We start from the raw sequence: 17098 nt of genomic DNA, 5'->3' as shown, positions 1-17098 counted from the left end.
GTGGGCTGAAGCCTTGGAGAGCAAGGGCGAGGCTCTCACTGTGAGCCTTGATATCGCGAAGGCCTTCGACAGGGTCTGGCATAGGGCACTTCTGTCGAAGCTACCAGCTTATGGAATCCCCGAGGGGCTCTGTGAGTGCGTGTGGTGCTAGAGAGACGATCAAAACTTGTGTCTGAAGTAGAGAGCTCCCTGGCGCGAGCCTCTGAGTGGGATGAATTGAATTTGGTACAATTCAACCCGTTGAAGACACAGGTTTGCGCGTTCACTGCGAAGAAGGACCCCTTTGTCATGGCGCCGCAATTCCAAGGAGTATCCCTACAACCTTCCAAGAGTATTGGGATACTTGGGGTCGACATTTCGAGCGATGTCCAGTTTCGGAGTCATTTGGAAGGCAAAGCCAAGTTGGCATCCAAAATGCTGGGAGTCCTCAACAGAGCGAAGCGGTACTTCACGCCTGGACAAAGATTTTTGCTTTATAAAGCACAAGTCCGGCCTCGTTTGGAGTACTGCTCCCATCTCTGGGCCGGGGCTCCCAAATACCAGCTTCTTCCATTTGACTCCATACAGAAGAGGGCCGTTCGGATTGTCAATAATCCCATTCTCACGGATCGTTTGGAACCTCTGGGTCTGCGGAGGGACTTCGGTTCCCTCTGTATTCTGTACCGTATGTTCCATGGGGAGTGCTCTGAGGAATTGTTCGAGATGATACCGACATCTCGTTTTTACCATCGCACCGCCCGCCACCGGAGCAGAGTTCATCCATACTACCTGGAGTCACTACGTTCATCCACAGTGCGTTTCCAGAGATCTTTTTTGCCACGTACCATCCGGCTATGGAATGAGCTCCCCTCCACGGTGTTTCCCGAGCACTATGACATGTCCTTCTTCAAACGAGGCTTGTGGAGAGTATTAAACGGCAGGCAGCGGCTTGGCTCTGTCCCTGGCATTGCTGATGTCCATGAGCGACGGTAACCACTCACCATCAGGTGGGCCAAATGCTCGTCTGCCTATAAGGCAAAATAAAAAAAAAATTTTTTTTAGTGGACTCTTTAGAGGACCCGAGAAGTTACGTCCAGCGGCTTTGTTTCATTTTCCCCCATTTGTGCACTTTCACAGATATTAAACAGTTAATAAACCACCATTATTACACATTTCATCATCATCATCATCATCTCAGCCTGTCTACTGTCCACTGCTGAATACTGCTGCCTCTCCAACTGATGTCTAGTGCGGCCGGTCCGTTGCCACCTGCATCCAAAGTGACCCAGCAATTTGCACTAGGTCGTCGGTCCATCTGGTAGGTGGCCGTCCCACACTGCATTTGCCAGTACACATTTAAACCTGAAGAAACACTAAATACACAAAATAAAACAAATCACACATCTTCACTCCTCGCGTTCCCGCCAAAAAGCCATCACTTTTTCTGTAGGTTACTAACCATAGATTATATACTTAATATTTGTCACTAACATTAGCTATGATTTGTGTTTTTTGCAATGAAGTAGGAAACCTATGGAAACGTCAACAAAAAATTCGTGCCACTGTGACGTCATCTGGCCACAAAACATGGCGGTTTTAGTGCTGCCCAGAAGATTTTAATGTTAGTAGGTTTTATCGATAAACGTTCTTGGCTTATTTTATTTTAAATATTGTTGAGTATGAATGTATTTGTAGAATTTATACTTTAATAGGAATCAAGTATATTGTTATGTGCAAAGATGATGTGATTTAGATATTATGTGAAATCTAAGACGAGTTCGTGCTTCAAATTTTCCAAGTAAACGATATGACGATTTTTAAAATTTGCTACACTGATTTTATAAAGTTGTCGTTTGCCGCAAAACATAAAGATATGGCATAGTACAGTGCCATCAGCCCATTTCTAGCATGCTGAATGTTATCGTATTTTGAGTACGTGTTTTTCTTAGACTATTACAATCTATTTTAATTGTTTTGCTGACTCTAAAGTCCGTAACAGACTACCGCAGTGCACCTCAAGGAAGGTGCACCGCACCATTTGAATCACTCTCAGGTGAGAGTGATTCAAATTTTAAACTTATCAAGGGACCGCCTGATAAAAAAAAACACCTACAGAACATTTATTCGTTAATGAAATTACAAACGTCATTCCTTGTGACTTCCTCTCTAAAATCACTTAATTAATAAATATTTAACGAATTTACAATAGTGTTTTACTCACTGCGGAATAAAACTATTTTATTTAAATAGTTCCGAAGAGATTTTGTCGGTAGCCTTTTTCCCGAAATATCTAAACAGAATGTCTAAATATGTTTTGACTAGCGACCCGCCCTCGCTTCGCTTCGGAAACATTAAAACACACATGAAAACAAAAAAATAAAAAATAAATAAAAAAAGTAGCCTATGTTCATCAGGGACAATGTCGGCTTCTAATGGAAAAAGAATTTTTCAAATCGGTCCAGTAGTTTCGGAGCCTATTCGAAACAAACAAACAAACAAATCTTTCCTCTTTATAATATTAGTATAGATGACATATTTTAAAGAGGTATTTATGATTAGTGTCATGATGAATAGATTCCGACCGAAAAATGGTGCCCGATATTTCGGATTCAAATATATTATTAAGTGTATAATCTATGTTTCGGATGAGGGCTCCATAATGAATTTAAATATATATAGATAATAGTTTTGGGGCATCGACCTTCTTGAGATCCTATAAAATATGTTTTAATTATTATTTTTGTATGTTTTAAGCATGATAAAATTAGAAATTTTATATAAGCAATCATATTAAATCGATATCAAAGTCAATAAATAATGTACAACCCAAAACAGACGGCCGAACTGACGTGACAATGACATTTGGCGCGCTAAACATGGCGGATTTTCGGCCTCATTAGACGGAGACGGAGACATTTACGTATATTCATGTTTCATTTTATGTACGGACTGAAATCCTGTTATATTGTTTTCCTGCGAGTTAAAGTGCTGAGTAAGAGCGAGATAGATATATGTTTATGTATGTGCCTTCAAAATGGGTGCTATTTATATAAGCAATTGTACGTATAGAACAATATGTCGTGTCCCTACTATATAGGTCTATGGTTTTTTGGGTGCGACCCATGGAGTTAATAGTTATAAGTAGCTACGACTGGAGTGCTGTCAAATACAGAGAAACGGTCTCTCGAGAGAAAACATGTTGATCGCAGTGTCCTTGTCTAATGTGGTGACCATATAAAATTTATTTATAGGACAAAATTATACAAATGTACATCAATTTTGAATTTTACCTCAAGTATATCTGTGAAGCCCCCTGTAAATACAGCACACGTGCTTGCGACAGTTAATTCAATTCCAAACATTGCTTTGTCTAACACTTTCGTAGTTAAAACTGTTTTTTCGGGAATTACTTCGTGGTCGAACATCTAGCACTGAATTTTGTTACAAACGTCATTACCTCAGTTCTATTACTTAAACTTCCTTAAACTCATGTCTAACGTCCGAATACTCAAACGTAACTTAAATATTATGTTGCACTTAACTACGCAAATCCCACTTAAATGTACTGGCTAAGTGGGCCGTCCACAGTTAAAAGCAAATTAATATTTGAATAGCGTTTGCGTATTCGGCTGTGAGACACTGCAATACACATCGTCTGCGCGTATCGGGTGCTCATTTGCTACGTTCACTTGTTCAATTGATTTAAAATTGGTTGTATTATGACTAGTTCCTCCTCCTTGCGTCGGTTTCCTCATTACTGAGGGTCGTGGTCATGGCCTTGAAACAGTTTAAATGTTTTTCTGTACATGACTCTCTTGGGATGTAATTGTGGTGGGTTCCCACGTCCTTCCACATCAGTATTTCGAAGGGATTTAGTCCTTCACGGCAAACTGGTCCCGCTCCGGGTCTCTGGTTGTATCTGGGGGCTGGGTTATTTCCCGCCGCCCAGTGCTCGGCGTTGACGTTTTACGGTAGGAATGTCCAGCTCTACTCAACCCTCCTCTTTTCTCATCCCGGCTTGGGACCGGCAATGGCAGAGTTAGATATATATTTTGCCGATCAACGATGCTGCATTTCTCGGGGAACAGATATACATAAATCTATTCATTAAATACAAGATTGCTGTCCATGAGTTAATTCGCTCGTCGAACCCGTCGCTTGGGACGAAGGGCTCGACGAGCAAATTAACGCACAGACACCGCCCACTGAGTTTCTCGCCGGATCTCCTCAGTGGGTTGCGTTTCCGATCCGGTGGTAGATTCTGCGAAGCACTGGTCTTGCTAGGGTCAGTGTTAGCATCACTTCGGCTTGAGCCCCGTGAGCTCACCTGCTATAGTAGAATTATTTTGTCCGTGCAGTTTGGGTCATAAAACATAGCCCGGCTAGGGCGGTGAGCATGTAGCGCGGGCGCAACGCCATTATCGATAAAAATAAATGAGTAATCGAAGGCAGGTACACAGCGGCGGGGTGGTATACGAAGAGTGGTGAGACATTGTTATGTTAAGAGTAATTTATACTTACCTGCAAATTATAGTACATTATGTCGAAGAGAAATGTGTTTTTATGCATTCGTTCTCTGAATTTCTTTAGTGACACAATGGCTACTCCTTTATTTTGTATCAAAACGGCAGAATTTATTCAAAATAATATTTGCACGTGTTGTTATCAAAAATGTGTTAAAATTTTTCACTGAAATAAGAATAGATCCCGAAAAGTTAAAAAGTGTTAATTTCTGCCGTTCTCGTTAACTTGCTGCGGCGATATGTGGTGTAAGTGTTCGATTAGTGATTTTTTCTTTCATTTTTATCACTAACCCACAAAATGACAAAACTAAATACATGAATATGCCCGTCATAAGGCTCGTGAGTGGAAGAGAGAGCGAAATACTCGCTTCACCGCTCCGATTTTTTATGACCCAAACTGCACGGACAAAATAATTCTACTTTAATTAAGGTTACGCTGAAATAGCCTCTGAAGGCTATCAGCTTAGGTTTTTTTTTTTTTTTTTATTGCCCTTGTAGGCAGACGAGCATACGGCCCACCTGATGGTGAGTGGTTACCGTCGCCCATGGACTTCAGCAATGCCAGGGGCAGAGCCAAGCCGCTGCCTACCGCTTAATACTCTCCACAAGCGTCGTTTGAAGAAGGACATGTCATAGCGCTCGGGAAACACCGTGGAGGGGAGCTCATTCCATAGCCGGATGGTACGTGGCAAAAAAGACCTCTGGAAACGCACTGTGGATGACCGCAGTGGCTCCAGGTAGTATGGATGAACTCTACTCCGGTGGCGGGCGGTTCGATGGTAAAAACGAGATGCCGGTATCATCTCGAACAATTCCTCAGAGCACTCCCCATGGAACATACGGTACAAAATACAGAGGGAACCGAAGTCCCTCCGCAGACCCAGAGGTTCCAAACGATCCGTGAGACCGGGATTATCGACAATCCGAACGGCCCTCCTCTGTATGGAGTCAAATGGAAGAAGCTGGTATTTGGGAGCCCCGGCCCAGAGATGGGAGCAGTACTCCACGCGAGGCCGGACTTGTGCTTTATAAAGCAAAAGCCTTTGTCCAGGCGTGAAGTACCGCTTCGCTCTGTTGAGGACTCCCAGCATTTTGGATGCCAAGGTAGGAAAAAAAATCAAGCGGTGCAGTTGAACGTCTTTGCTCCACGGGTAAAGACATTTTAACACCAAAACGAGCCTCGCTTTCCAACGAGAACATGTTAATGTTCATGAAGGAGAATATGCATCTTATGCCCGACGATTATTACTCATTTGAATTATACAAGTATTTTGTTTTGTTCCTAGTCTGTTCACTTCCAGAACCTAAGCCAACAATTTTTATAAGTTCATTGACGCAGCGATATAAAGGTGCAATTTTACACATATAAACGGATTAACGATTAACATTAACTTGCGTTAATTCGTCCGAAATGTAACGCTTTAACGTTTAACGAAGTTAACTTCTTTTGTATCAGATTAACGATTAACGAAGTTAACTATTTGATTAATGGTGCCCGGTTATAAAAATGAAATGAACTAAAATTCGTTTATTTGTAATATGTAGACAATTATTATAAATAACTTTTAAATGACAAGTCAATACACATAACACAAAACACATATAGTATAAATTTCTTCTATTTTATGGTAAATTCTGTTTTTTCAACGAAATACACTATTTATTTTAATCAATATCGAAGTGGACCATGAGTATCATTAAAATTTTGCATTTTTCTTCAATAAATTTAAAATCGACCTTAAATTTCCAATCTTTATTTCGCGCCTTTTAAGTTTTTGTTTCAAAACCTTAACATCTCGTCGTAATTTTGCTTTTCTTGGGGTATTTTTTAATTCTTGCATCTGAGTACTTGTTTCCTCTTGTTTGACCTTTCTAGAGGACAGTTCTCCAGAAATTCCAACATCATATTTACTAGAAGATCCTCCTCGTTCGCAAGAAGTTCCTGCTTGTGTGATATCGCTGGTAGTTGATGGCTGTATAGAAGATTCTAGTTCCATGTTTTGAATACTTAAAACTGTAGTTTTCTTGCTTCCTTGAAATATCTGAAACATAAAAGGCTTGATATGTAACGCTATTACATAGTTTTTTTTGAATTTTTTATAGGATTGAAATCTTTTGCAACTTTACAGGTGCTCAAATTACAAATTGAATGAAATTCATAAGATTGGTTATTAATTAAATTCATTACACCATGTACATACCATTCACAGTACACATAAACCTCTCAAATTAGGACTCAAACTCGATAAGATCTACACATATATATATTTTGAAGTCGTCGTGGCCTAAAGGATAAGACGTCCGGTGTATTCGTAACTAGCGATGCACCGGTGTTCGAATCCCGCAGGCGGGGGTACCAATTTTTCTAATGAAATACGTACTTAACAAATGTTCACGATTGACTTCCACGGTGAAGGAATAACATCGTGTGATAAAAATGAAACCCGCAAAATTATAATTTGCGTAATTACTGGTGGTAGGACCTCTTGTGAGTCCGCACGGGTAGGTACCACCGCCCCACCTATTTCTGCCGTGAAGCTGTAATGCGTTTCGGTTTGAAGGGTGGGGCAGCCGTTGTAACTATACTGAGACCTTAGTACTTATATCTCAAGGTGTGTGGCACATTTACGCTGTAGATGTCTATGGGCTCCAGTAACCACTTAACACCAGGTGGGCTGTGAGCTCGCCTACAAATCTAAGCAATAAAAAAAAAATAAAAAAAATACAATAATCGAAGAGTCAGACAGACCAATATTGGCCTATCAACAATGAAAGTCCTGACAGATTAAACATAAGAGTATACCACACGAGAGCACAGCGATATTTATGACAAAAATATGACAGGTATTTCCTCCTGGTGTTTTTAGTTGTAAATATTTATATATCTTGGGGAAATATGCACCGCAACGGGTATATGGAAAATACTCGGATGCAGTGTTTTGGATGATACAGCCGTAAAGCATATTTAATGGCGGTCTGTCCCTTATATGTGAAAGGTCGCCTATCGGGTATCATCGCAATTTCTAGTTCTTCCGCCAAACAGCAGTGTAAATGCACGGTTGTTTTCCAGTTTCAAAAACTTTGTGGCCAGAGTAACTATGTGTATTGAGACTTCAGATCATATGTCTCAGGATGGCGAGTGCAGTGAAATGCCAGGCTTTGCTTTGTAATTCATGGTGTTGTTTGGTTATGCTGCTATCCATGAGCGGTCGTATCGCTTATCATCAAGCGAATGGCATGCTCGTCTCGCCTTTCATTGCAGTAAAAAAAGCGCTGAATCACTCTGTCTCATAAGTGTGCACACTGTGAACATTTCTTGTCATTATTCTGAGATTATATTACATAGAAATACGACACATTACTTGAGCTTAATTGTTTGATATACAGAACAGTAACATGGCTAAGCTAACTCTAACATATCGCAATACTATGTAGTAAGATATCATATTATATTAAAAAAGGCAACAAGCTAACATTTTATTACCTTAGGGAATACTGAAGGAACCGCTTCTGGTTTTAACTTTTTCTTAGTTTCTGTTAAATAGTCATCTTGATTAAAATGCAAACTACAAACGCAAGCAAATTTTGACATATTATTGTCAAGATTCATGGAAGTAATCCACAAAGCCCTCTGTTTTTCATTAGCTGGAATCCTGAAAACAGGACACGAAATTGTGACAATGCCTTAACAACCGATTGATATTTGTGGTTTACACTCTATGAAAAAACAAAAAAAAACAGCTATTTCTCACGCCAAATAGCAGTATATATGCACTGTTGTGTTGCAGTTTGAGGGACATTGTATCCAGAGCAACTAGTGGACATATTGAGACTTAACATATTATGTCATGTCTAAGCACAGTGGAATGCAAAGCATTGCTTTGTAATACATGGTGTCGGTTGGTTTTACTACTGTCCATAAGCGGTCGTATCGCTTAACTTCAGACAAATTATGTACATGCTTGCGTGCGACGCTATTCAATGCAATAAAAAAAAGTAAAAAAATATACCACGTACCACGTGATGGCTCTTACATTGCAAAATTATAGTTTTTCACGATTGATTTTTCAAATTTAGTACATGACATAGATTAAGCACAATTTACAAGACAAATTATATTAAATATATATTGCATAAATTTTTTAAATATAATAAAAAAATATCTCATATTTTAAAAATTTATGCTCACACTAAAAATTAATCAATGAATCTTACCTATGGAAAGATATTCCACAGCCTGGATAGGATTCTCGCTTACAACCACTTACAATACAAGTGTTTACCATGATTACACGGAAACTCTCACGATTTTCGAAAAAAAAACAAGCCACAAACTGTAACAGTGCCCTATAGCTTCGAACTACAAACGTAAATAGACGCCATATTTGTTTTTATCCATTCATAGCTTGTATTTTTTTTAAAGATTTTATGACCTGGTAACTAAGACCTTTAAGTCATTTATTTTCTATTTTTATGAAAAATGATGAAATGAAATGAAGATGATTAATTTGAGACATTAATCAACTGGGATGAAACCAAATGAAATGATATGAGATGATATGGGATGAAATATAATCTCAGTAAAATGGTGGTCATCTACTGAGACTTTTTCATTGGACTTTTTGGAGGATCCCGAGAAGTGACGTCCAGCGTCCAGCTTTGTTCCATTTTCCCACATTTGTGTACTTTCACAGTTATTAGACAGTTAATAAACCACCGTTATTACACATTTAAACCTGAAGAAACACTAAATAGACAAAATAAAACTAATCACACAACTTCACTCCTCGCGTTCCCGCCAAAAAGTCCCATTCATGGCTCTTTTTAGATGCTGCCAACAATTAATCTGGCTTCCCACCATTTCCACATGAAAACCATCAGAAATCTACGTACCTACCATTAAATTTTCCATTATGTTTAAGTTCTTATTATTCTTCTTATTATTATAGAACAATAAAAATTTTGTTCAGGAGCTTTATTGATATATGATGTTCTATTAAACATCAATATATTTATATTTCTTATATAATTTATTTTAATAAAATGTCAACATCAGAAAAATCATTTCACCAATATTTTTCACTTATGTACGTTTCTTATGAACCAATTGAATTTTTGACGTTTGATGGAAATTCTAAGTTGTCGTAACATTTTCTAGTTAAGTTTAAGTCACATCGTATTCATAAGATAGCCGTTAAAATAATATGTATTTAGATATATTATTATCATAACTACTAGAAAATCCACTAATCACTAAAAGCTATTTTTAATAACTAGGACAGGAGCCCAAATCACCAGATTTTGTAGAAAATCCACTAAGTTAGCAACACTGCTTTTTGTGTGTAATACCGGTCACTCACATGCGCACGAATACGTAAACCCGCAAGTGTAGGACGACATTTGCAAATGATTATGCAAAGTTTTCGCTGCATTCGTGGTTTTCCAAGCTGTGTCGGTTTTTTAATAGACATCAAAGCGCGCGAACCGCGATCCTCCGCGTAATCTCCCACACATTCGTTTGCCCAGTTGCGCCGACGATTGCGAAGGTAACGGACGTATCGGCATTTCATAGTTCCTGGCGTCTACTGTGTAGCGTATCTTCATCAAAAGAAATCCCATAAAAACAGCATGGCTGTTAATGATGTCTGGGAAAGAATTCAAAACTCTTTTTCTCTTCAATGTTCTATTGACGAATTAAAAAGGAGGAGAAATTCGTGAGACATTCGTAAACAAGTGTAGGAGGAAGCGCAAACGGGTTCGCAAATTGAGTATGCGAACCCATTTGCACAGTCGCTAGGTTTGCGAATGAATGTTTGACGGCCCTACACATGCGCGCAAAAATTCGTACAATGTACGAATATTTGGGCGCATGTCAGTGGCCAGCATAACACCGGTCACTCACATGCGCACGAATACGCAAACCCGCAAGTGTAGGACGACATTTGCAAATGATTATGCAAAGTTTTCGCTACATTCGTGGTTTTCCAAGCTGTGTCGGTTTTTTAACAGACATCAAAGCGCGCGAACCGCGATCCTTCGCGTAGTCTCCCACACATTCGTGTGACCAGTTGCGCCCAGGATTGCGAAGGCAACGGACGTTTCGCTATTTTTATAGATCGTGACGTCTACTGTGTAGCGTATCTTCATCAAAAGAAATCCCATAAAAACAGCATGGCTGTTAATGATGTCTGGGAAAGAATTCAAAACTCTTTTTCTCTTCAATATTCTATTGACGAATTAAAAAGGAGGAGAAATTCGTGAGACATTCGTAAACAAGTGTAGGAGCGCAAACGGGTTCGCGAATTGAGTACCGAACCCATTTGCATAACTGCTAAGTTTGCGAATGAATGTTTGACGGCCCTTCACATGCGGGCAAATATTCGTACATTATACGAATGTTTGCGCGCATGTGAGTGGCCGGCATAATATGTGCGACAGGGACACTACCACTTAACTTAATAAATCATTCTCTTTTCAGACCGTTTTTCCTTACATCTTTTGATATTTAGAAATAAACTAAACCACAGACATAAAGTATATTTTTAGTTTTTAGGTCAAACGAAGTAAGCACTCCATACAGAGGAGGGCCGTTCGGATTGTCGATAATCCCATTCTCACGGATCGTTTGGAGCCTCTGGGTCTGCGGAGGGACTTCGGTTCCCTCTGTATTTTGTACCGTATGTTCCATGGGGAGTGCTCTGAGGAATTGTTCGAGATGATACCGGCATCTCGTTTTTACCATCGCACCGCCCGCCACCGGAGTAGAGTTCATCCATACTACCTGGAGCCACTGCGGTCATCCACAGTGCGTTTCCAGAGATCTTTTTTGCCACGTACCATCCGGCTATGGAATGAGCTCCCCTCCACGGTGTTTCCTGAGCGCTATGACATGTCCTTCTTCAAACGAGGCTTGTGGAGAGTATTAAGCGGTAGGCAGCGGCTTGGCTCTGCCCCTGGCATTGCTGAAGTCCATGGGCGACGGTAACCACTCACCATCAGGTGGGCCGTATGCTCGTCTGCCTGCAAGGGCAATAAAAAAAAAAAAAAAAAAAAAAAAAGCACTCCAGTTTAAATATGGAGGGTAGGGTAGAGGTATGGTATGGAAGGTAGCAATAATTTTAGGTTATATTGACGAAATTAGCTTGGACTACGTGAACATTTGAGGTCTTGTATATTATACTGTCACTAACTACTCTAATCATTAAATATATTTAATTTCTTAACTCAGCACATACTTCAATCAGTTAACAACTGCTCAATTAATATCGTACCCTGTGCCTATGCTAGCGCCATTTTGGAGGATTTTTGAACAGTTATTTAGTGCTGAAAGTAAGACACTTTTTTAAGCTTCTCCCATATGAGACGGTTCTCCTTACCTCTACGGTATATGTACGACACTGAGCAAGTAATCACTACGTTATATGATTTATAGATGTACGGTACCATACTAACTTTAAGGGGCGACCACAGGTTTTTTTTCAACTTGACAGGCGTTGACAGAGGGAACATGGTCCGTACACCGAATTCATTTAGAAAAAGACGAAGCTGTAAAAATGAAGTGGAAGTTTGTTTAGTGAAATTGATTTGGATCATTCGGTGGGAATCTGAAAAGCCACGTTCAGCTGTTTCCCACGTTTGTGGACTTTCCTAAATACTAAACTGTTAACAAAGCTAATATTAATTGCATAGCAATAAAATTACAATGATAAAAATTATAAGGCAAAGGTAAGAAGCATCATCTGGTTTAGGGGACAAATAGTGAAAGTAAACCTGTAAACTGCAACAAAATACTTCGAAGACTGATCAAAATAGCGCTAATGTAGGAAATAGAAACGATATGAAGCAGTTTTAGGCAGACGGAAGTATGCTAGATTGCATATCGGAACAGAGCCTAAGTGTGGTAGCTTATGATGCTTTTTTTTAAATCTCTCCACTAGCTACTATGGCACCACATTAACTGATTCCCTTTCAGCCGACCCTTCTTATTATACTAGATGGTATTCCTTAGTTCTACCCTCCATAATGCAATAATATCTCATATAAAAAGAAAACAAACCTGTTCATTGTAGGAATGTTTGCCCTAAGTAGCAGTCGAATCTACGACTACTTATTACCATTGCGCTCATCACAGCTTTTTTTTTCAGTATAATATTTTCTTTCGTACTGTTTTTGCTTTTTAAGGTTAATAGAATCCGTATTTTTTTATTTTACTGACTCTATGATTTCCCAATCTATTGCACAAAAATGAGCAAAACGTAAATTTTGTCTATGTTCACATCATATGATCAATTTTCTTTCCGATTGATTATTACAAGTAAAATCAAGAAATAGCGTCTCTAGGTTTTGGTTCCGAGTTGAACGGGCGTAAACTATTTCTTGTTTCCCTTAAAATTATCATTAAAATGAAGGGTTGCATATTTAATATTGATGCTGGGTATTTGGAGGGCTTGTGCCGTGGTTTCAAATGTGGTATTCTGAAACAATCTGACTACTTGAACTTGGTGCAGTGTGAGACACTTGAAGGTATGTTTTTTTTTAATTTAATTTTTTATTGCTTAGATGGGTGGACGAGTTTACAGCCCACCTGGTGTTAATTGGTTACTTGAGCCCATAGACATCTACAATGTAGATGCGCCACCCACCTTGAGATATAAGTTCTAAGGTCTCAAGTATTGTTACAACGGCTGCCCCACCCTACAAACCGAAACGCATTACTGCTTCGCGGCAGAAATAGGCAGGGTGGTGGTACCTACCCGCGCGGACTCAGAAGTGGTCCTACCATCAATAAAAAAGCTATTCCCATTAGTCATTATTTTTCTTTTTGAAATAGTTCTTCATAAAATTAATAGATTTTTTTGGTATCTTCCTCAGTTTTATTTATTCATATCTAGTTTAAAATAACCTTGACACTGCTGTTTTTCAAAGTAATATTAAATTAAGCAAATATCGGAGTTAGTTCGAAATGAGATAGCTGTTAAATAATAGCTATTATTATTTTCAAATTATTGAAATTCCATATCTCTTATTAAATCTATACTTTTTTTTTAGTTACTACTCATGAAAACTATAGTTGCATTTTACAATTAAAATATAATTAATGAAATACTAAAAAAATAATCATGATTTCAATAATCATGATAGGCAGCAGCTCGGCTCTGCCCTTGGCATTGCTGACGTCCATGAGCGATGGTGATCACTTTCCATCAGGTGGGCCATATGCTCGTCTGCTTATAAAGGCAATAAATTTTTTTTAGTAATTATCCATTGTAGATAATGTGTCTAATACAATGTAATATCTTATGTTAATAGATCTAAAGCTCCATCTTCAGGGTACAGATTATGGCACTTTCCTTGCCAACGAGCCCAGCCCCCTGTCTGTATCTACTATTGATGACAAGCTTCGTGAAAAGCTTGTTATTGAATTCCAACATCTTCGGAATCACTCTGTAGAGCCTCTGTCAACATTTTTGGATTTCATTACCTACAGCTATATGATTGATAACATCATCTTGTTGATTACTGGTACATTGCACCAGAGACCTATCTCGGAGTTAATTCCAAAGTGCCATCCATTAGGCTCATTTGAGCAGATGGAAGCTATTCATGTAGCTGCAACACCAGCTGAACTTTACAATGCTGTGTTGGTGGACACACCATTGGCGCCATTCTTTGTGGATTGCATTAGCGAACAAGACTTGGATGAAATGAATATTGAGATTATCCGGAACACTCTATACAAGGCGTATTTGGAAGCTTTTTATGATTTCTGTAAGCAAATCGGAGGAACTACTGCTGATGTGATGTGCGAAATCTTAGCTGTAAGTAATAGTGTAAGAAAATCTTGATAGGAATGAGACTAGTAACAAAACAAAATAACCTCACAAGCACCTTTACCCTATTTTAACATAATTAACCTACTAATAGTTTTATTTATACAGCTAAATATTTAATATGGTAATAAAAGGTTCTGGAGTAAATGTAATTGTGTTTCATGAAACACAGATTTTGTTTATGAGAATGAAAATTTTCAGTTTGAAGCCGATCGCCGTGCTATTATCATTACAATCAACTCATTTGGCACTGAACTGTCCAAGGATGACCGTGCTAAATTGTATCCCCGTTGTGGCAAACTCAACCCTGATGGTCTTGCCGCACTGGCTCGTGCTGATGATTATGAACAAGTGAAGGCTGTTGCTGAATACTATGCTGAGTATTCTGCTTTGTTTGAAGGAGCTGGCAATAATGTGGGAGACAAAACTTTGGAAGACAAATTCTTTGAACATGAGGTAATTAGTGTTTGGAAAGTATGAATCATCATCAGCAGCCCACAAAGGGTATTGAATTAATAATGCATGAATAGTGCTTAGTAAATATTTAATATTTATACAACATTGTTGCATACTGTTAGAAAATTAATAAAATTCATCAAGCATATAGATTTTTAGTAAAATACTGACTTACTGTAAAAATATAAAATAGATCATTAAGCCACATCAACACCAGCTACTTTTTGTGTTGCGATTTAATGAAAAACATTTATTATTCCAGGTAAGCCTTAATGTTCATGCTTTCCTGCAACAATTCCATTTTGGAGTTTTCTATTCTTATCTGAAATTAAAGGAACAGGAGTGCCGTAACATTGTTTGGATCAGTGAATGCGTGGCCCAGAAACATCGTGCCAAAATCGACAACTACATTCCAATCTTCTAATTATTCATAAAATAATGTTTGTAGTATTCTTTCCTTGTACATAGTAGGGAACCATATAACTACTTTTTTGATTGCTGCATATAAACATGGCTACCAAGCAAGCATGCCACCACTCAGTGCCACCAGACATTGAAATAGAAAAATTTGATATCAGTGCATGGTGATAATAAACATTTAAAAATTGAGGTTGCAATGGATTTTAAAAAAGCTTGGCAACATGAGAGTAGACTTGAATGATGTCATCAGTCTGTAGTTTAATGTAAAAACAGATTTAAAAAATCACACTAGTAGATTATAAAAATCACTAATAGATCACAAAACATCAAATTGAATGCTAAAACTAAAAGAAAAATATGTTAATCATTGTTAATGTTATCTATTAATCTTCATAGTATCAATATCCATTCTATTCTTATTATGGTTGAATTAATATGCATTACATAGTCATGTATAGAATAATCAATTATTCAGTTAAGTACATACTTCTGAAACATTTTTAGAATAATAAAAACATGTTAAATGTGCTTAAGTATTGAAAAAATTTATGAATGCTGGAATTTCTTGATTAAAACATTTTATCATTTCCTGGTAGTTTACAATTATAATGTAATAAAATTAATCAACCATTTAATTGACATTAATAAAATATTACAGTTTTTATTTCATGATTTAAAGGTGTATACATTTAATCCATGGAAGTTTTTACATTCCATACCATGTGCTATTTTCATGTATGTATGTATGTATTTTGGAAATTTCCAGTATTCAGCAATTTTATATTCACTGTTATTAATATTACTTGTAATAAAAATTATGTATCTTATTTCCAAATAAATTATTAGTTGAAATGTTAATGAGTATTTCTTTTTAGATATTATTTCCCCATAGATACCAGCGGCTACGAAAATTTATGAATGTAAACTACTTTTACGGTTAAATTCCGTGTTTTTTATTGTCCATGTATTATTTAGGATGTTAAATTTCCATTAAATGTACCGTACATATTAAGTGCGCAAACTAAGTTGTCGTTATATGTCTTAAATAATAAGTGTATTCTAGTAAATAAGTTGTATGCATAGACTTAAATAGAACTCGACGTGGAACATAAACTATAGACAGAACCCACAGCCGTTTCATGGGTCGTGATTCCGATCCGGTCATAGATCTTTATTAATACATTTGAGTCGTCTATTATCAAAGGTGGCAATCTGTGCATTTGGACAAAAAAATGTTATTGATATGTCAATACAGATTGATTTGAATATAATCGTTTCCTTCAAAGAATACGGTTCAAAACCTGCATTAAATAAAGGTTAATACTTAACCTGTTATTTATCTAAGATGTCGTTCAGAAGAGTTTTGTGAATGCCAATGGAATACAATGTCAATAATTCGTTTTTCTGATTTACCAATAATTGTCCAAAAGTCACATTGCCGGCTTTGATACTAGTCGACTCATTTATTATAATACTAGCGACCCGCCCTCGCTTCGCTTCGGAAACATCAAAACAAACATGAAACAAAAAAAAAAAAAAAATTTAAAAAAGTAGCCTATGTTCATTAGGGACAATGTCGGCATCTAATGGAAAAATATTTTTTCAAATCGGTCCAGTAGTTTCGGAGCCTATTCGAAACAAACAAACAAACAAATCTTTCCTCTTTATAATATTAGTATAGATATAGATAATAATATTTTTATATATATATATATATATTTTAATATTAATATATTAATTATATATAATAATATTAAAGGCAGTTTCAGCGAAACACTGTTCTTGTTAGGATTATTGTGAGGTTGAACCCGTGAGGTCACCTACCAGCCCAGAAATGATTCCGTAGGCTACCGGCGAATCAGTAGATTAAAAAAGGCAAGGTGTTTCAAT

General features: G+C 37.6%; 2 protein-coding genes across 2 annotated transcripts; one reads left to right on the top strand and one right to left on the bottom strand.

Moving 5' to 3' along the window:
* Nucleotides 1-6015: 6015 nt before the first annotated feature.
* Nucleotides 6016-8889, bottom strand: LOC101743748 (THAP domain-containing protein 2). Its single transcript, XM_012694472.4, has 3 exons — nucleotides 8718-8889; nucleotides 7987-8155; nucleotides 6016-6544 (listed from the first exon to the last, which is right to left on the bottom strand). The coding sequence occupies exons 1-3, from the start codon at nucleotides 8786-8788 to the stop codon at nucleotides 6200-6202; spliced, it is 585 nt and encodes a 194-aa protein (XP_012549926.1). The 5' UTR covers nucleotides 8789-8889; the 3' UTR covers nucleotides 6016-6199.
* Nucleotides 8890-12795: 3906 nt separating this feature from the next.
* On the top strand, nucleotides 12796-16063 carry LOC732966 (H+ transporting ATPase V0 subunit D). The gene is given in 4 exon segments (NM_001046964.1): nucleotides 12796-13025; nucleotides 13812-14320; nucleotides 14534-14788; nucleotides 15051-16063. Coding segments are annotated over 4 exon segments (1047 nt in total). The 5' UTR covers nucleotides 12796-12904; the 3' UTR covers nucleotides 15213-16063.
* Nucleotides 16064-17098: the final 1035 nt, after the last annotated feature.

The sequence above is a fragment of the Bombyx mori genome, chromosome 4, assembly GCF_030269925.1.
Source record: "Bombyx mori chromosome 4, ASM3026992v2".
Classification (NCBI taxonomy): Eukaryota; Metazoa; Arthropoda; class Insecta; order Lepidoptera; family Bombycidae; genus Bombyx; species Bombyx mori.
The sequence above is the reverse complement of the archived record's forward strand: the minus strand, read 5'-3'. Positions and strand labels throughout refer to the sequence as shown.